The sequence below is a fragment of the Mus caroli genome, unplaced genomic scaffold, assembly GCF_978045245.1.
Source record: "Mus caroli unplaced genomic scaffold, Mus_caroli_1 scaffold_13, whole genome shotgun sequence".
Lineage (NCBI taxonomy): Eukaryota > Metazoa > Chordata > Mammalia > Rodentia > Muridae > Mus > Mus caroli.
Window position 1 is genome coordinate 49725520 of NW_028227268.1, and position 20547 is coordinate 49746066.

The window sequence follows — 20547 nt, forward strand, 5'->3', positions numbered from 1 at the left end:
CTATTAAAAAGAATGAATTTATGAAATTCCTAGCCAAATGGATGGACCTGGAGGGCATCATCTTGAGTGAAGTAACACAATCACAAAAGAACTCACACAATATGTATTCACTGATAAGTGGATATTAGCCCAAAACTTAGGATACCCAAGATTTAAGATACAATTGGCTAAACGCATGAAACTCAAGAAGAATGAAGACCAAAATGTGGACACTGTGCACCTTCTCAGAATTGGGAACAAAACACCCAGGGAAGGAGTTACAGAGACAAAGTTCGTAGCGGTGATGAAAGGATGGACCATTTAGAGACTGCCGTACCCAGGGTTCCATCCCATAATCAACTTCTAAACGCTGACACCATTGCATACACTAGCAAGATTTTGCTGAAAGGACCCAAATATAGCTGTCTCTTGTGAGACGATGCTGGGGCCTAGCAAACACAGGAGTGGATGTTCACAGTCAGCTATTGGATGTATCACAGGGCTCCCAATGGAGAAGCTAGAGTAAGTACCCAAGGAGCTAAAGGGATCTGCAACCCTATTGTTGGAACAACATGATGTACTAACTAGAACCCCGGAGCTCTTGTCTCTAGCTGCATATGTATCGAAAGATGGCCTAGTCAGCCATCAATGGAAAGAGAGGCCCATTGGACTTGCAAACTTTATATGCCCCAATATAGGGGAATGCCAGGGCCAAAAGAATGGGAATGGGTGGATAGGGAAGTGGGGGGGCGCTATGGGGGACTTTTGGGATAGCATTGGAAACGTAATTGAGGAAAATATGTAATAAAAATATTAAAAAAAAAAAAAAAAAAGAACCAGGGGAATGCCAGGACCAAGAAGTGGGAGTGGGTGGGTAGGGGAGTGGGAGGGGGGTCTGGGGGACTTTGGGGATAGCATTTGAAATGTAAATGAAGAAAATACCTAATTAAAAAAAATAAATTGGAAAAAAAAAAAAGAAAAAAAAAAAAAAAAGTACATAGAGGAACTAAGGATTTAGGGTCTCTACCTGCCAAGACTAGACTTGGGGGAAAACGGTGGGTCTGTCTCTTTATGTATAAATCCTTCATCTATAGTTAGGTTTTCTTAAAACTCCATTCTTGGGTTAGGCAGAGAGCCTGGTTAATCCCCAACACAGAAAACAACTTTTTGAAAACCCATGTTCTTTAGAGTGCACAGCATATAAATGTGTAAGACTAAGTCCTTTGGGGAAACTGCTCCGTCAAAGGAGAGAAATGCACAGCATAGTAGAATTTCATAAAAGGGTAAATTACACTACAAAGTATCGTGAATGTGAAAGGTCTCACAGAGAGATACATGGAACAATGGTGGAACCCAGTCCAAGAATGAGGTCGTGGGAGGGGGAATCTGAGTGCTGCCAGAAAGGACCAAGCAAACAAGACCAGAGTCTTTGACCTCATTTCTTCAAAACCATGGAACTGTTCTTGGAATGTGCTTGTGTGCCCCTCCCAGCTGTTGTGGATGTGAGTAGTTTGTTTTAGATTGTTCATTACAACTGTCCATTAGTATTTGTTTATATACCTTTACAGAAAAACATGGTTTTGCCATGTGCAGCTTGCCCACCACCTGTGGCTTGTCCTTGTGATTGTACACTTCACTCAAGTGACTCTTTTTAACCCTTTGAGTATAAATTGTCTGATGCTCTGAATAAAGTTGGCTATTGCATAAGACTTTAATCTACCTCACTTTTAGAATTTGTTCCCCCGGGTTCACACCACCAATTAGAGCCATAAACAGAATAGTTCCATCTCTTTTACAGGGAAGAGAAAGAGCCCCCTACCGACTGCTCAGAGAACAGTTGGTAGACCCAGTTCCGTTACAGCAGTATCTGAATATCGGGTTTGCCTAGAGGGTCTAAGGACTGGCTCTGCAACCCAAAACCTTCTCCTGGTTCTTCCTACAAAGAAACACTAAGAGGATCCCAGCCAAGGAGGTAGAATTTACCCCAAGATCTGCTAATCCTGGCCTGCCAACATGTATCCAGCCGGTGGAAGCCTCCCAAATGCCTTCTGCCTGTGCCTCAACTTGTTTCCATAGTTCATGTTTCCTACAGTTACCTGACTTTGACATGTTCCAGTGATCAGTGTACCTCATGACCAAAATTTCCCTAAACTGGATGACTAACCAGAAATGTCTACCTCTAGAGCTTATAGGACAGACTTCTGGTAGAAGTCAGTTATGTGCGCCACTGTAGCAGAGAAAAACCTGGTAGACTCCCAGAATAAAAGAAGGCAGAAGGAAGGCTCCATAATTCCCAGGAAGCCTCCCAAGAAGTCAAGGCAGGAAGCACCGACCAGAAGTAAGTGCTATTAGGACTTCATGGTGTTGTCAAATGTCAGTGGTCATTTTCCCTCCTGAGTTTCTAGTCATTCCATTTCAGATATTTGTCATCATCAGAAAGAAGGCCTTAAATGTAAGGAACAAGAAGACCTGGACTCTCTAGTAGAGAAAATGACTGTGGAGCTGGGGGTAGCTGAAAAACTGTCTCAATAATCCACAGTCAAGATCAGGGGAAAGGTACCCAGCCACCTGCCACAAAAAGAGGGCCGTGTACTGGCATGAATATGCAGGGACTCAGCCAGTGGGAGACTAGACAGTACACACTAAGTGAGAAGGGCAATGAGCACAGAACACGCCACTCTGTGAGCTACACCTTACCAAGATCTGCCATCCACTGAACAAGCATGTGGACAAACGTGGCCAGCACATTGCCTCCATTGAGTGACGCTGCCACCCCTAGGTAGGTCCTGTTGAAGTAAGGGAAGAAGGCAACTGGGGCTGCAGGATCCGGAGTCTGCAGTGGCTGGAATCCCACAGGCATGGAGGCTGCCAGCTGGACCGAGGTGCTGATGTTGAGAACTGCACAAAGACAGCAGACAGAACTCAGCCCTACAGGGCTAACTCAGGGTCACACAGCATAGCATAATAGCAAAGTAAGGGAGGAGGAAAAACTGTGGCTCTGTTCAAAATCTGTGTGTTCTTGAATAGCACTTCTTTTTTTTTAAAGATTTATTTATTTATTATATGTAAGTACACTGTAGCTGTCTTCAGACACACCAGAAGAGGGAATCAGATCTCACTACGGATGGTTGTGAGCCACCATATGGTTTCTGGGATTTGAACTCAGAACCTTTGGAAGAGCAGTAGGGTGCTCTTACCTGCTGAGCCATCTCACCAGCCCCTGAATAGCACTTCTTTTAAGAGCCGTAGACAATTATCCCCACCAACTGAACTGAACTCAGCAATTTGTGTCTAATAAATAAAGCAGGAACAGAAACACATTACTTCCAGAACTAGCAGGTTTAGAAACCAAACTGAAGTCAGTGTTCAATTTCCTCATTTGCTGGGGGATCAGGAACTACAAGGCAAAAACGGCCGCAAAAGGCAATAAAGAACCTACAAGCCATGCCACAACAAACCCTCTAGCAAGGCTATGATAAGCTGGAAGCAGTGCATGGCCTACCTGCCTCTCAGCCAGGTTCCAGGGATGGGACCCCACCAACCCTGCCCTTGGATCCAGAGAATCCAACCACCCCAGAAGGGGCAGGGGACTTACTATGACTAGAAAGTCCTCCTCCAAACTCATGATGGTATTCTATTCCATTATGAGGTTAAGAAGGGCAGCCAGCAGGAACTTTCCAAGTTGAGTCAGATGGCTCACTGATAAATGGGTTTGTGGGTTATGGCAAGACCAGCTTTATTAAAAAAGCTAGCTCACATCAGCTAGTTTTCTGTCTCCCTATATGATGTCCCTTGTCATATCATGATCCAAGAAGAAGACTAGATACGACCTCTAGAGGCACAAGCTGAATAAATCTTTTTCTTTATAAATTTCTAGTCTGTGGCATTCAACTATAGCTTTATCCCAGAACACTCAATGTCATGGTTTTACGGGAGGGAAAATCCAGTTATGGTGTTGCATACTTGTATCCTAGGAACTCAAGAAGTAGAAGGAAATAGAGGCAGAAGAATAGAGTTCAAGGCCAGCATGGTCTACATTAGACTCTGCCAAAAAAAAAAAAAGAAAGAAAGAAAGAAGAAGGAAAGAAAGAAAGAAAGAAAGAAAGAGGAAGAGAAAGAAAGAAATAGAGAAAGAGAGAGAAAGAGAGAAAGAAAGAAAGAGAAAGAGAGAAAGAGAGAGAAAGGAAGGAAGGAAGGAAGGAAGGAAGGAAGGAAGGAAGGAAGGAAGGAAGGAAGGAAGGAAGAAAAACTTAGAAAACTTAGGAACTGGAGAGGTGGCTCTGTGGTTAAGAGCACTGACTGCTCTTTCAGAAGACTTGTGTTTTAAGGACAAGATAAAGTGGGTTCCTATAACTAGGACATGGAGGGTTCTGGGAGTGGCATGGAAGAGAGGACATAGAAACTCGAGTGCCATCTCCTATACAATGCCCTCCACATCCATCTCTTCAAGTGCATCCTTCGCTATATCCTTTATTATAAACCAGCTAATATAACTCTCTATAGAGAGAGTATGGGAATCTCAGCTTGCAGACAGTTGTTCAGAAGCCCAGACCAAACAGCCTTATGCTGGTGTGTGCCTGGGATGGGGCAGGAGACCTTCTCTTGACCTAAGCTCTCAACCTGTGGGATCTGAAGCTGTCTTTACCTAGAAGGCATCGGGGTTGAACTGAATGAGAGGACAATCAGCTGGTGTCTGCTGTTGCCTGGTTCATTGTTTGCTAGTGAGTAGGGAAACTCGATGCATCCAGTGTCTGAAGTGATCTGCGTTAGGGCCCTACAATAGGAAAAAGTTGGCCTTTCCCCATCTCCTAGGAACAGCCTTTACCACTAGCCATTTTAGAACATTTCCACCATTCAGAAAGGGAAATGCAGCCTGTAACAATCACACACCATGGCTCCTGGCAACCAACCATCCTCTCTCCATGATACGCCATGACATTGTGACATCGTCTATTAACGGAAGCATGTGACATATGGCTTTGTGCCTGTTTTTCACGCTTCACATTGTAGAATTCAACACTTCCATCTCTTTTAACTGTACAGATAACTGTATAGATAGACCACAGTTTCACACTCCATTCCGGTCACTTCCACTTACAGCTATAGTGAACAATGCCAGCATGAACTAAGGGGTTGGAGTGTTTGTGTGGATGTATGTTTCTAGTTCTCTTGCTGTGTCTCTAGGTCTGGAATCATCAGTCCTATAACTCCATATTTCACGTGTTAGAACCAACAGACTGTTTTCCAAAAGGACTATACCACTTTACAACCCCACTAGCATGTTCTTAGGTTTTTGTAGATTCTTAAAAAGAAACCAAATGAAGACCATGTCCTGACAGAAAGGGTTCTGCCCATAGCAGTGCATCAAATGCACCTTTCACTGACAAGTACACAACAGCGCTAGACCCCTCCTCTTGCCTCACCCCTCAGTTCTGACAAGGGAACCCAGGCCTCATGCATGCTGGGCAGGTGCTCTGCCTCTGAGCCATGGTGCTAGCTAATCTCTAATTTCTTGGTCATGGAGTACACAGAAAGAAAAAGAGAGCCTTCTCCCACTCCTAGCCCTAGCAGGAGTAAAGCCCAGGTGGTCAGGGATGAAGGTGTTTCCACCTTCTCCATACCTTAGGATGCTGAGCCTGTGGCTACACTGTGGGTCAAAGACCCTGAGTCAGAGCTGGCAGAGAGCGAACACCAGCATGAGTCTAAGGAGAGAAGGGAAGGCAAACTTACCTGCATCAGTCCTTTGGCTCATGCAGGAATAGACAGAGGCTTGTAAGTCACCCAGGGCTATGCCCACCTGTGTCCCCCTTGGGATTTCAAACCATGTGTGAGAAGTTCTGCCTGCCATGCTGCCTGGCTCTGCAATGTCGGGGAGAAGGTGGGTAGGAAAGCCTGCCATTTCCAGTCTGCAAAACAAAAGTGAGCCCTAGCGTTCGCGTGGTGTTTGGTCATGAGGCTTTTACCGGTTCCTGGAAACATAGTGCTACAGTTTACACACAGCAGAAGGGAGGACAGAATGCAACGTTATCAGAAAATGTCTTGGGTGTTTTTAAAGCCATGAGTTTTGGGTTTTGTAGATAGTGGACAAAAAGTTGAGATTCACCATGAAGTGGGGTTGTGGGACAACCAGTAGGGGACAAGAGCAGCCATCAGAAAACAGCGATAACTACAAGAGGGGAATGGGGTGGGTTAGAGATGAGTCAGGCTTCAAGGGCATTCCAATGCCTGTGTTTGAAGGGGCCACAAACCCTCTGCAAAGGGGACACCAGGGCCCCAGCACCACTAGCGTTGGTAAGCACATTCCGAACCATATCAGGCCCAGCAGCCATATGAACACCTGATGCATCCATTGCTCATGGTTAGTGAAGGCTGCATGAAACACACCAGAAAGGTCTTTACCTGAACTACCACCTGCTTTTAACTGTACCTCAGGGCTCAAAATTGAGACCCTGGAGGAAGTGAGCTCACAGGGCCCTGGAGTTCTGCTCCTGCAAAGGCAAACATTTCTGTAGAAAGATCTTAAAAGGCATCCCTCTGACAGACAGACTTGCTCGGTGCCCACTCTACTTTAAAACACAATAACCAGCAAAAGCTTCATGCCCCCACTGAAGCCCTCCCTCCAGGCACACCCTCCATCTGGATCCACCCACATGGTCATACTCACATGTCCAAGTTCCAGCTCTGGCTCTGGGTGTTAAAATAGCCCCAGCTAGCGGCGTTCTGGTCAGACATCAGGGGTCTTGGCAAGCCACACAGCATGGCAACCACATAGTCTTGAATGGTGCCAGCCACATCATAGGACTTCAGAAACTCCGGGCTGTTTGTCACACCAAAAACAATTCAGTTTAATCTAATGAGGATATGGAGACACATGCTGTACTTAGCTGTGAGCAGAGGGCACTAAGCATTATCAGGCCCAGCAGCCGTATGAACACCGTGTGGCACACAGCCACAACCCCACACACTGAGCCTCAATACTGTGAGTCCCTGGGAAAGGCTACCCCAGTCACTGTAGATAAGCTATCCTAAGTCATTGAAGTGGGAGACTTGGGGGAAGAAGCGATATGCCCAGGAAAGAAAGTCATGGCCTTGTCCCCTGTAACCCTGACTCCACTGTGAATTCAACTTCACAAGTCACTTGCCCTTTCTGTCTCTCCTTCTCTCTCCCTCCCTACCCCCATCCCCGATTCTGCTTAGAAGCAGATATCCAATGGTGATCTTCCACCAACAGAACCATTCCAGACCAAATCTGAACCTTGTGACTCCACCTTGCACCAGGCCACACTCGAGGCCAGGGCAGCAGGTAGAGAGATGCTGACTTGCTACATATGTGGTCCCTGCTGTTTCTCACCCCAGAAATCACATGCTGGTTCAAAGAACAATTGTCATACCTGTTTTTCAAAAGCCAGAAGATGGTTGCACAGCCAAATCCTGTGGCCACGCTGAGATGGGATTCTGGCTTGGGCAGAGAAGCTAGGAAACTACTGTTACAACGGCCATCCTGCCATGTGACCAAGTGGCTCACAGCTCTGGGCTCAAATACAAAGGCAGGCCCTCCCTCCATCCATTCACAGCCTGCAACAAAGGAGTTAACAAAAATGGAGAAACAGTACTGAGTGTGTATAGGCATATCCTCGAACCTCCTCGGCCTGTGAGTTTATAGCACAGACATCTCCACTCTGTGACAGCTTCATTCAGACATGGCTCTGATATCAGAGTGGCTGAGGGACCCTGGGCAAGCCACTCACTCCTTCCATGAGTCAAGCCTCTGTTCTGATTTTTCTTTCTCTCTTTCTTTTTTCATTCTTCTTGTGTGGAAGTGGGAGCTGGGGTGGAGTGGGAGTGTAGGTAGGGAAAGGTTGGGTTGGTTGGTTGTTTTGTTTGTTTGTTTGTTTGTTTGTTTAATTGGTTGGGTTTTCTGGAGGTTGGGGGTTGTTTGCTTGTTTGTTTTTGAGTTTTGGGGTTTGATTGGGTTTTGAGGGGTTTGTTTTCTGTTTTTTGGTTTTTGGTTTTGGGGGGCTTGGGGTTTTTTTTGGTTTTTTGGGTTTTCTTTTTTTTGTTTTTGTTTTTTGTTTGTTTGTTTGTTTGTTTGTTTTTCAAGACAGGATTTCTCTGTAGCCCTGTCTTCTATCCTGGAACTCACTCTATAGACCAGGTTAGCCTTAAACTCACAGAGATCCACCTGCCTCTGTTTCACAAGTACTGGGATTAAAGGCATACTCAGACTATTTTCTTCTTTGGTTTGGCTTATTAAATTCATTTCTAACTTGACACTGTACCCATCCACCCCCATAAGAGATGATGTTTAACAAACTCTCAGAGTCCCCTGCTCTTTGTGTCCTTCCAACCTCATGACAAAAGAGTTGGTACCAGAATGATCACCAAGACATCTTCTCTTTCCTTTTGTCCTGTGCCAACTGACTGCTGTTATACTACGGGTGGCACCCAGGGCCTGTTGAACACTGAACGCATGTTCTATGGCTGAGCCCCATTCCCAAGCCCAAGGTCACGGGTTTGTTTAAGAGGTCTGGCCAAGCTTATCTCATCCATCTCTTCTAACATCCTATGGAATTCCCTGTGCTCTGACTTAAATACTTTATCCAAAACAGCTTGCAGCACAGGTCTTTCTGCATCTGCAGGTCTTCGTGACTCAGAATGTTCCTCATGCTCTCACAGTTGAATGACAGCTTGATCCACTGGAACAGTCTAAGTTCAAAGTTCCCTTCCTTCAATGTTTAAAAACATTGAAGCTGTGGTAGATTCCCACAAATACTTTGCTGTATCTTCTGCTAAGTGGCAGTATCTAAATCTTATTCCCCTAGGTGTATGCTTACCTGGTGACTTATGTGACCAATAGACTATGGAGGGTGTCATAAATGGGGACAATGAAGGCTAGGTTATAACAAGTATTGTGGGCAAGGCTGAAGAGATGGCTCAGTGTGTAAGATCACTTACTGTGCAAGCAAGAAAACTTGAATTTCAAATCCACAACACCCAATAACTTGGACACTAGACATGGCCATCATACCAGCATTAGTGAACAGAGATGATTAGGTCACTGGGGCTCACTAGCTGGTTTGCCCAGGGAAGGGGGTGAGCTTCAGGTTCAATGAGAGATCTTATCTCAACAAATAATGAGGGCCAGTGAGATGACTCAGTGGATACAGGAGCAGGCCACCAAGCTCGAGGACCTGAGTTCAATCCCTGCCTCTATGGAGATAGGAGGCAACAGACTCCTAGAGATTCCACCACACACACAGTCAGAATGTGGCCTCAGTGCACATCTGTGTCCACACATGCAAACACACACATACAAACACAAAGGGTTATAGCCCACATCTCTCTCAGAGAAACCAGCCTCTGAGTACAAAGTCCAACTACCCTGCGGCCACTGTGCCAGAAAGTGCTTAAGCCACATGTAGACATCTAGCAGGCATTCACAGGGGAGCTGGCCTTGCAGCCTTCCTCATCAAGGTACTAGGCAGGCACAGAGTAAGGCCATCTAGAGCGAGTCTGCCCCCCCAACACACACACACACACACAGACACACAGATGGATATCAGCAAGTATCCTCCTTCAACACCACACACAAGAATCAGGCAGCTGAAGCCAGAGCATCATGAGCTGTGACTAAGTGGTGGCTGTCTGCAGGTCACTACATTTGGGGATAATTTGTGATGCAGAAATGGGGTGATCTCAATGTTGTTTTCCAGAGAGTACTGCTGTATGAAAAAGTCTTGTGGTCTAGTGGCTCCTTTTTCTTTGTGTGGGATCTGACTTGGGGCTTTGTGAGCTTTTAAATTTTCTGTCTTTGAAGTCCTTAAAAGTTCACTGGAACAGAACTGTCTGTGGGGTTTGGTACATACTCCTCACACCCTTTCAGTCTGGGGTATTCCATCTTATTTTGTCAATTAGGAGAAGTTCTTTATTATTTCTTCAACTATTTCCTCCTCTCCACTTTCATATTTCTTTCTGGGTCTCATACTATTCAGATGTGAGTGTTTCTGTTTATGTCCTCTGTCTGTCTTGAACAGACAGACCAAGAGATGTTAGAAGATAGACAGTAGATAGATGATTGATAGATAGATAGATAGATAGATAGATAGATAGATGATAGATCGATAGATGATAGATAGATGATAGATAGATAGATGATAGATGATAGATAGATAGATAGATGATAGATAGATGATAGATAGATAGATAGATAGATAGATGAGAGATAGATGAGAGATAGATAGATAGATAGATAGATAGATAGATAGATAGATAGATGATAGATAGATAGATAGATAGATAGATAGATGATAGATAGATGATAGATAGATAGATAGATAGATAGATAGATAGATAGATGATAGATAGATAGATAGATAGATAGATAGATAGATAGATAGATAGATGATAGATAGATGGTAGATAGATGATAGATAGATCATAGACAAAGATGGAGCGATAGATGAGAGATAAGTGAAGATAGCTAGATGATAGATAGATAGATAGATAGATAGATAGATAGATAGATAGATAGATAGATAGACAGATAGATGATAGATGAATAATAGACAACAAATAGATCACAGACAGATAAATCACAAAAAGATAGATAATACATACATACATGATAGACAGATAGATAAAAGATGGGTCAATGGATAAATGACAGATGGACAGATGGATAATAGATGGTAGATGGATAGGTAGGCAGATAGATGATTGATAGATATTTGTTCTTTCAATCTTCCTTCTGACAGGTCTTCAGTCTTAATTACTTGTGTATTTATTTATTTGTGGGTGTGAACCCGGGTGCACATGCATCTGTACATCTGCATGCCAAAGTGAGTGTGAAGATCATAGAACAACTTGCAAAGTTGGTTCTCTCCTTCTGCCCTGTGGGTTCTGGGGGTCAAACTCAGGTTGTCAGGCCTGGCAGCAGAAGCCTGTAACCACCAAGCCATCTCACCAGGTCCATGACAGATCTCAGTCTGACCTTTTAGTCTGATATTTGTTCTAAAGTTTCATCCATTCTATTATTAATTTCTCTGTTTCGCCTACCGTGCTTTTCACACCTAATTTTCGTGGTTCTTTTTCGTTAATTTTGCCTTTTTGAGACAAGGTCTCCTTGTGTAGCCCTGGCTGTTCTAGAACAAGCTCTGTAAATCAGGTTGACCTGGAACTCACAGAGATGTGCCTGCCTCTGCCTCCCAAGTATTGGGATTAAAGGCGTGCACCACCACTACCCAGCCCTGATTCTTATTATATGTTCCTTTGTGGTGTCTTGCTGACATATCTCCCTTTAATACTGTTTAGTATATGTGCTGGCTAGTTTACAGCAACTTGACACAAACTGTAGTCAGTGGAGAGCAGGAAACCTCAATTGAGAAAATGCTTCAATAAGATCAGGGTGTAGGTGAGCAGGGAGGGCATTTTCTTAATTAGTGATTGATTGGAAAGGGCCCAGCCTGTTGTGGATAGGGTCATTCCTGGGCTGATGGTCCTGGGGTCTATAAAAAAGCAGACTGAGCAAACCACAAGGAGCAAGCCAGTAAGCATCACCCTTCCATGGCCCATGCATCAGCTCCTGCCTCCAGAAACCTGCTGTTTGAGTTCCTGTCCTGACTTCCTTTGCTGATAACTGTGATGAGGATGCTTAAGCCAAATAAACCCTTTTCTCCCCAGATTGCTTTGGCTAAGGTGCTTCACCACAGCAATGTTAACCCTCACCTAGGGTGCCAAATTACATTTTGTAGACTGGGTCTCACTATGTTACCCAGGCTGGCCTCTACCACACCACCTTCCTGCCTGATCCTCTTGAGTGCTAGGATTACCAGCATGCACCACTATACCCGGCTAATATGGAACTAATTTTAAATTCTTAGTGTCTCCTAGTCTAAGAGTTCTGTCTTATACAATCAGATTAACCCAGTACAATATTTTCCTTGAGGAAAACTTTTTCACGTGTCTGTTATCCTAGTCTGTGAGCTCAGCAACACTGGTTACTCCGCCCAGGAACATCTGTGGGGCAGGTCTTGCCCTAAAGTACAAAGGAAGGATGCATGGATCCTGGGTGGATCTATAGGCAATCTATCCGTGCCACACAAATTGTCTCCTCATGCCAGGGCTTCCCACCTGGCCCCCAAGATCAAATGCTGGTAAATGAACCCTTAGATGCTAAGTCACCAACTCTGGAGCTGGATGAGGACAACTCCTTTTCTCTAACACCTTCCTTGATCCCTGGAGACACCCATGTTCCTATGGGACTGTGGTGGCCTGAGGAAGCCAGAATTCCCCTGGCTGGCTGTCTCTTACCCAGACCAAACTACCACATACATTCACAACAGATCAAATGAGTCCACATTACCCCAAGGTTTGTCACAGTGTTCTCCCATTTTGTGGGTTTTCCCCCTCTTATGATACCTCTGAAACCAATCATGGGAACAAAGGTAGTGTTAGCTCAGTATCTTGGTGACAACCATTTGGAAATTCAGAACTAGAAAGCACTTAGAACGCTGCACTTCTGGATCCTAGTGTTTGTGACACTTTTATGACGGGTTCTCGAAAGGATTAAAGGTGAGATTCTGGGTGGAATCCCATGTGTGGTCAGTCTGTGTGACACTGTCTACATTAAATGAGAGGATACATTAAGAGCACATAGAGTTGGGGCTAGGATGTCTCCCAAAGTTCGTGTACTAAAGGCTTGGTTTCATCTCATACTGTTGAGAGGTGATAGAAGCTTTAAGAGATGGAACCTAGTGGGAGATCTTTAGGTCATTGATAGTGTGTTCTCAAGAAGAGATTGTGGCGGGTCAGGGGGTGCAGAAGAGACTGCTCAGCAGTTAAGAGCTCTGGCTGCTCTTCCAAAGGTCATTAGTTCAATTCCCAGCAACCACATGGTGAGTCACAACTATCTATAAAAGGACCTGATGATCTCTCTTCTGGCATGCAGATGTACATGCAGACAGAGCACTAACATACATAAAATACATAAATAAATAATTCTTTAAAAAAAAATAGATGGGGGTGACTAGAGAGATAGCTCAGCGGTTAAGAGCACTGACTGCTCTTCCAAAGGTCCTGAGTTCAAATCCCAGCAACCACATGGTGGCTCACAGCCATCTGCAGTGGGATGTGGTGCCTGCTTCTGGTGTATCTGAAGACAGCTACAGAGCACCCATATAAATAAAATAAATACATCTTTTATTTAAAAAAAAAAAACCTGCCAGCCATTCTCATTAAAAAAAAAAAATAGCTGGGGACACATGTTGCAGATAGAGGAAACAATGAGATAGCAAAGATTCTAAAGGGACCTGGTCAGTCAATCTGTCTGTCAGTATTCCTGACATGCAGCCCAGCAAATGGAGAGTACAGGTGGAAACTGGGGCATCTGGGACCTACAACATCTGCCTGGTGTTATGTGTCCCTTCGAGGTGGGGACAGGAATGGGCCGTTTCTCCACTGATAGCCTTCCCACAGCTGCACTGCCTCCTGAATCTAAATGTGGGCTTCTTACCTCAACCCCTTCATCTGTCTCCAAAACTCTTTTGATCCCATCTTTACGTTGTTTGAATTGTAATTTTATTATAAAACAAAAATGGAATGCTTATAATGTGCCATAGAGTGACACACTTTAAAGATAGTAATTCACTTACTCTATGTGGTAATTATTTTAGTGAGTATGGATGTTTCGTCTACCTGTGTTATCTGTGCACCACATGCATGCAGTACCTGTGCATGCCAGAAGAGGGCACAAGATCACACTGGGACTGGGATTACAGACCACTGTGAGCAGCTCTATGGGTGCTGAGAATTGATTCTGTGATTGTTATCCCCACATAAGAAAAAAATGAAGCAGGATGCTTTTAAATTTTGCCCAGCTTCACGGGCCCGATGATCAGTTTGGTAGAATCAGGAGTGTAAATCTAAGAATAAGAAGCCTGTTCCTAGAATCTGACCCACTGGGTCCCTCCTCTCCCCATCCCTCCTTTCTTCTTCCTTCTCTTTGGTAGAGAGCTGTTCTATTTTTGAGCTTTTAATGACATAATAAATAAGCATATTCTCAATTTTTTTTTTAAAAAAAATCTTCAAATATTACAGGCAGGGCAAAGGTCCTCCTTGCCCATCCCCCCCTTCTTATCACTGTATTCTCACTGTCTATTGTTGACACTCACACAACAGGTTTTGTTTTGTGGAGTTGGCCTGGGTGTATCTGTCTAAACAAGAATACTCTACTGTATCTGTCGCTGCCCAATAACATGCTTTGAGTTCTCTGTGTGTCAGTACGCTTGAATGTGCCTTATTCTAATAACCAAATGTCATCCCACAGCATGGGCCAGACTGCGTGTAATGAGGTTCTCCCCCCACCCAGGTGAATGTCACATTTTTACCATCATAAACAAAGTTGCAGTGAAGGGCGGTGACAATGCCTCCTCCAAAACTTCTCCTGGACCTGTTCCAAGAAGTACAATGTCTGAGACACAGCAGCCACATTTTTTTTTAAACGGGCCTTGCCAAGCTGCTCTCCAAAACAGCTCTGCGAATTTACACCAGTTCAATACCGGCAGCGACATTTCTAATACACCAGTTTCCCGCCCCTTAGACAACTCTTGATATTCCCATGCCTTCTGGTTTCTCTCAGCCCAGTGGGTGTAAAACGATGTCTTATGGTTGTTGACATCTGCATTCTCCTAATTGCAGGTGACACTGAGTATCGTCTCCTCAGTAGCTCCTCTTGCAGGGACCCTTGTTGGTCAGAACCCTTAGTCCCTCTGACTTTCTTTTGCTGGTCGTCTGTCCTTCGCCTACTCTACATTAGCAGATATTCTTATCCCACCTGTGGCTTGCCTTTTAGCTTTGTTTTATGGTCCCTCTTTCTCTCCCTCTTTTACTGAGCCTGAAAGTGGACTCTGAAAACAGGTCTAACCACAGGCCTTGCAGAAATGCTTATCGCTCGCAGTCCTCCCACTAGACTGCCTGTGTCCTCACTGAAGCACTTAGCCCTCTGCAGACGTCTGACCATGCTGGCCGTGTGGTGGAAGGGACGGGTTTCTACACTCAACTGCTATGTCTCCCAGGGGGACAGTACAGGACCTGCATGTGGTAGGTACTAAAACCAACCTGAATTATGGCCACCATTAAAAATGGCACAACTTGGTCCCAAAGCTGACTTTGCTGGACTCCATCAACAGGAATCAGCAGCAGTAAACACGCTTCCTCCTTCCCAGAAGCACAAGCCAAACAAGAAGGCAGCAGGCTGGCTCCGTGAAATTTTAAGCAGCACTTCCAGTGATGTGGCTGATGGTTTGTGTGGTTGGTACCGAGTCCAGAAGACACGAGAAAAGAAGGCAGAGATGACCAGACCACAATCATTAGATCTCTGCTCTCCCCTTTAGGAAGGGTTTTAGTATTAAAAGGACATTTATTCTTGTTAATGAAGAATTAGAGCACTGAAAAAGCTTTTACAACCTAGACTCCCTAGGAGAGGTCGCTCTGGCGCCCTCATTCCCCTCCTGCTGGTGCTTGGAGCCAAGCAGTCAGCTTGTCTGAAAGGACCTGACAACCGGCAGACAGGGGAGGGAGGGGCTTCCTAGATACCCAGCCCTGTAGAAGGGACAAGGCTAGACATCACTAGACAAGGTGGGTCACCACTCACATAGCCCAGGGAACCTGAGTTGCTGAGTCCCAGGCAGAATGAATCCAGCATCCCCTCCTTCTAACCACCTCAGCCATCAACCCAGGTAGCCACTTCTCTGCTTGTAGTGTCTACGCTCGGCCAGGTGCAGTGCCACGAGTCTGGGGGGGGGGGGGTGCAAAGACTCCACCTCAATAAATAAATAATAAATAAATGACACCCATCTGCACTCAAATGGGTACTATTTCTGAGGCTGAGTGATAGTTTTATAATATAATATAACTATCCTTTCTAGTTTATATCTATATGATATTTTCTATCATTTTTTTTTTTAAAAGTAATGCCAAGCAACTCAAGGAGTTGACGAGTTGCTGTAAGGCCCATTCCTTCTGTGGACATTTAGTTGGGAAGTCTCTCCCTTCCCTAAACACTGCTCTCCTGTGGTTCTGGTCTTTCAAAGCTCGGTGTGAGAAATGGGAAGGCCCTGGATTGCTGCTGTGTGGCCCGAGCATGTTATTCTAACCTCTCTGAACTTCCTGTTCCCCATCTGCACAGTGCTGGCAGTCACACGCATCGCATCATAAAGCTGTTGAGAAAGACAGGTGAGGTCATGCAGGAAACATCTGTAGCCTGACACCTGGCACCTGAAGTGCTCTTGCCTGGCACGGACTCCTCCACAGGGTCACACAGAATGGGTCACCACCTTTGCACTGTCACAGGCTTCCCTCAGATGACAGATGAAGGGATGCTTTGTGGGTACATGCTTAGCATGCATGAGGCCTTGGGTCCTATCCCCAGGACCAAGTAACAAGAAAATAATAATAATAATAATTAATAATAATGTTTTGCCTGTTAAAGTGATAGCAACTAGAATTATGTGAAATTATGTAAAGATTAGAAACTCTACCCAGCTGTGGCTGCTAGCACAGACCTGTAATTCCAGCTACTTAGGAGGTTGAGACAGGAAGGTCTTTTTTTTTTCAGCCTGCCTAAGCGATTGTGAGTTCAAGGCCAGCCTAGGCAATTTATCTAGTCACTATCTCAAAATAAAAATTTAAAAAAAAAAAAAGGAATTAGGGCACAGTTCAGTGATAAGAGTACTTGCCAGGTCGAATCCCTAGAAACCACAAAAGGTTTCCAAGGACCATCCTAGGTAGTTAGAAGTACAGGCAAGAGGATCAGGTGGTCGAGACTAGTGTTAGCTACATAATGAGTTCAAGACCAACCTGAGCTCTATGAGACCAAATCTAAAAACTAAAAAATAAATAAACAAATAACTAAAAACTATACACAAGGGCAACAAGATGGCTGAACAGCTAAAAGTAATAGACAAGACTTACCACCTGCATTCCATCCCTAGACCTACAGTAGAAAAGAACACACATACACACACACTCACACACACACCACATGAACATAATAAATTAAATTATATATATATATTTTTTTTAATGCTCGAATCCAGTTTCCACTGGTATCTTGTCCAGTTACAGCTAATCCTGTTGACCCTGACACAATCAAAAGATAGCTATGGGAAATCCTCTCTACTAAATCCTGAGGAAAATTCAAACTCACTTTCTCCTCTGACGTCCACAAGTAACATACAAGGATACACAAGCAGACAGTTTGAGTCTTCATCACACATTTGACCCAGACAAAATATACACAAAATGCAGGTGACAGCCTATGATATGCTGTTCTGAGGAGCAAGGCACTATACCCATGCCAGGACAACCTGACCCTGGTCCAAAAGCCCTTTCAAGCCCTGTTCTTGTCAAGTGACCACAGCATGAGATCATTACCCACACCCAGCATACCTTGGCCTGCTTTCCAAAATAGGATGCCATGCATCTGTCCCGACACTCCTATGCCCCCGACTCTCCGGAGCTGCTGCCGGGGAAGGGCGTCAAGGCATTCATTTAGGGCTTGGATGATTCTAGTCACATCCTGCTCCCGCCCCTAGAAACAGAACAGGACAGGGTGGACATGGGCAGACAAACAGACAGAAACCAATGAGGGAAGGCCTCCAGGGATCTCTTAGAGAGAAGAATCATTCCCAAAATATGGACCTGAAGGGTCTAGCTAGCTCCAGCTGGGCTGGCCTGAGACTTGTCCAACAAAGGCCCATTCCCCCACACAAGGGAGGAAGCACAGCATTGGACAGTTCAGCTGACATATCAAGCTCTGCTGAGAAAAGCCTATTCCACCGTCAATAGGAGAAATAAGCAGAGGGTCTCCAAACAAGGAATTTGGAAGGGTAGGGCTGGAGACAGAGGGAAGTATCTGGCAGTTCGGTGGCAGATGAAATTCCCCTCCCTCCCCTCCATTCCTGGTGGGCTGGAATGAATGACTGCACACAGATTCAATAGGAGAAAATGCAAATAGATTTATTAAGAAGCAAGAGGACAAAAATAAAGAAGTAGATCACAGTGTGGAGAGAAGCAGAGGTGACGAGGACCCACTGGAGTTTATATTACCACTCATTGGAGGAAGGAAGGAAGAATAGGGAATGTGGAGAAGTTGGAAAGTTCTACATGATAATGGAGGAGGAGAAGTTAGCTGGTAAGATGAGTCTCTTCGGAACTCAAACGAACCCAAAGGATGGAGATTAATTACCGAGAAAGAGAAGTTTCTGCATGAGGGCTACATTGCTCAGTCTTCCCTACTGAGCCTGAGGGCGAGCTTTCAAGTGAGATAGAAGGCAGGTCTAGTGCCCTTGTAGGTTGGTCTTTATGGGGGACAAGGAGGGGAGTGGGACAAACCATCTTGCCCTATTGCCCAGGCTGGCTCTGAACTCCTGTCCCAGCGATCCCCCTTCCAGCCTCGGCCTCCCAAGGAGCCAATATCCAGCTTGCAGCTTGGTCTTGGCACAACTAAGAGAAATGGAGAAGTCCACGTGTTTGAGTGAGGAGAGACTAGGCTAGGACCTTTCATTTCCCCTGTATCAACATTCTCAGCATAGCAAAAAAGGTGCCATACTGGGGGGATGTCATCCTGCCGGGAACAAACCGACGGAAGCATAGTCAGGATAGCTCTTAGCCTAGCAGGTCAACACAAAGGAAAACCAAAGAAGGAAGATAAGTAAGGGTGAGCTGTGGATGGAGTGGACTGTGTAAAGAGCATATCCTGAGCAGACAGCCCCAGACCCTAAACAAGAAGCCAAGTACACAGCAGTGAGAGGCACAGAGGAGGTCCACACCTGTGTGTAATCTACATAGAGGAAGAAAGACCAGAAGGAAAAGGGAAAAGAAGTAAGTGGGTCATTTGCTTACGACATGGTCCAGTGTTAACCATATATGTCCAGTCTGCACTGAAATGTTTCATATGTATAAGTTACATCTGAGGGCAGAGGAGATGGAGGTCAGTCAAGTGCTTGACTTACAAGCATAAGGACCTGAGTTTGATCCCTGGAACCCATGTTTTAAAAAGTCTGGTGCTGTGCTGTGTACTTGTAATACTAGCTAGCACTGGGGAGGCAGAAACAGGCTGATCCCTAGGGCTCTGGAGCAACAACCAACCTATTTGTCAAGCTCCAGGCCAGCAAGAGATACTTTAAAAGAGGTGAGGCAGTCATGGATAAAACCTGAATGCAGTGCAAGGTTGGCCTCTGGCCTCTGCATGCATACACATACACATGTGCACACACACTAACTAGTTCAGAGTTAATATGAATAATGCATAATATCTCATTAGCATATCTCTACTGTTGAATGTTAAAAAGATATTTTGTATACATTAAGTAAATATACATAATGAAAATTAATTTTATCCCAGCACTCAGAAGGCAGAGGCAGGTAGAGCTCTGTTACATAGCAAGTTCTTAGCCAGTCAGTTCTACGTAGTTGGTCTGTCTCTAAATAAATAAATAAATAAACAACTTTTAAATTAAATTAATTTTGCCCATTCCTTTTGCTTCTTTTAAAATAGCTACTCGAAAGCTGAAAATTACATGTGTGGATCACATGTGTGATTTGCATTTCTGTTGGACAGTGGTAGTTTAAAAGTTCCCAAACAGCCATCAGATGGCGCATCATCTCAGGACAGAGGGGCCTCTGTTTAAAACGAGTCCAGGGTGAGTGAGTTGTGAGGGTGGAGAGCACGGAGGAGGAAAATGAGCCAGCTGGAAGGCAAGACAAGGAGGTTGTGTTCAGCAGTTCATTTTAGGGTTGAGCTGGAGCAGGGGCAGCCCTGGGACAATGGGCACACCCATACTGTAACAGGAAAGCCATTGTTGCTGCTCTTTCTTAGTTGAAAACATCAGTAGGTCCATACCCAGATCAAGCCCTAGAACTTCAGACTTGAAAAGAGTGCTCAGCAATTCACTCAAAGCCACTCACCCCTGCACCCTACAGCTGAGGAGCCTGAGCCAGAAACAAGCAACCAAGAGAGTCTGTCTCCCTCCAAAACCTTGTATTCTAGCTGCATGGGGTGGAACACACCTGTAATCTCAGCTAAGTGAGGAAGATCCAAGTTTGAGGCCAGCAAGACCCTATCTCCTAACAGAGTGTGGGGGTTGGGGAGAGAGACATCAGTTTCACAAGAAAAGGGCAGTGCCTGAACCCATTATACTATAATCCTTGGCCCAGCTCCTCACTTCCCCAGGATCAGAGCCAACTTCTCCATGTCGTAATTCATGAAGTCAAATAGTCATTCTAAGATGCCCTGAGGCCCCAACCAAATTAAATGTGAAGGCCTCTGGGAAAATTAGAAGTGATCCCACCAAATACAGACCCTTGGCAAGAGCATTTGAGACATGAAGCTCAAATGTGGGGTACTGCACTCAGCCCAGGTTTCTGGCTGGAGGAAGCCTTAGTGATCTGAACCTAGTTCAGATCAGAGAACAAGTTGAGGCCAAGAAAAAAGTGAGAGGTTACACTCTCACCTTGACATTCATATCTGTGAATTCACTGACTATAAACTGACCCTTTCAGGAAACAAAT

At 44.9% G+C, this 20547-nt stretch overlaps 1 protein-coding gene across 2 annotated transcripts in view; it reads right to left on the reverse strand.

The window, feature by feature from the left end:
* The window catches only part of Shpk (sedoheptulokinase), a 33239-nt gene that overhangs the window by 11353 nt on the left and 1339 nt on the right, over positions 1 to 20547 (reverse strand). The window contains exons 2-6 of one of the 2 annotated variants that reach the window (XM_021177975.3): positions 17425 to 17566; positions 7371 to 7554; positions 6644 to 6796; positions 5710 to 5885; positions 2677 to 2877 (exon numbers count right to left, since the gene is read on the reverse strand). In XM_021177975.3, the coding sequence (XP_021033634.1) occupies positions 2677 to 2877; positions 5710 to 5885; positions 6644 to 6796; positions 7371 to 7554; positions 17425 to 17566 (856 nt within the window). The remainder of the gene's footprint in view (positions 1 to 2676; positions 2878 to 5709; positions 5886 to 6643; positions 6797 to 7370; positions 7555 to 17424; positions 17567 to 20547) is intronic. The other variant, XM_021177976.3, reaches the window with a different exon arrangement.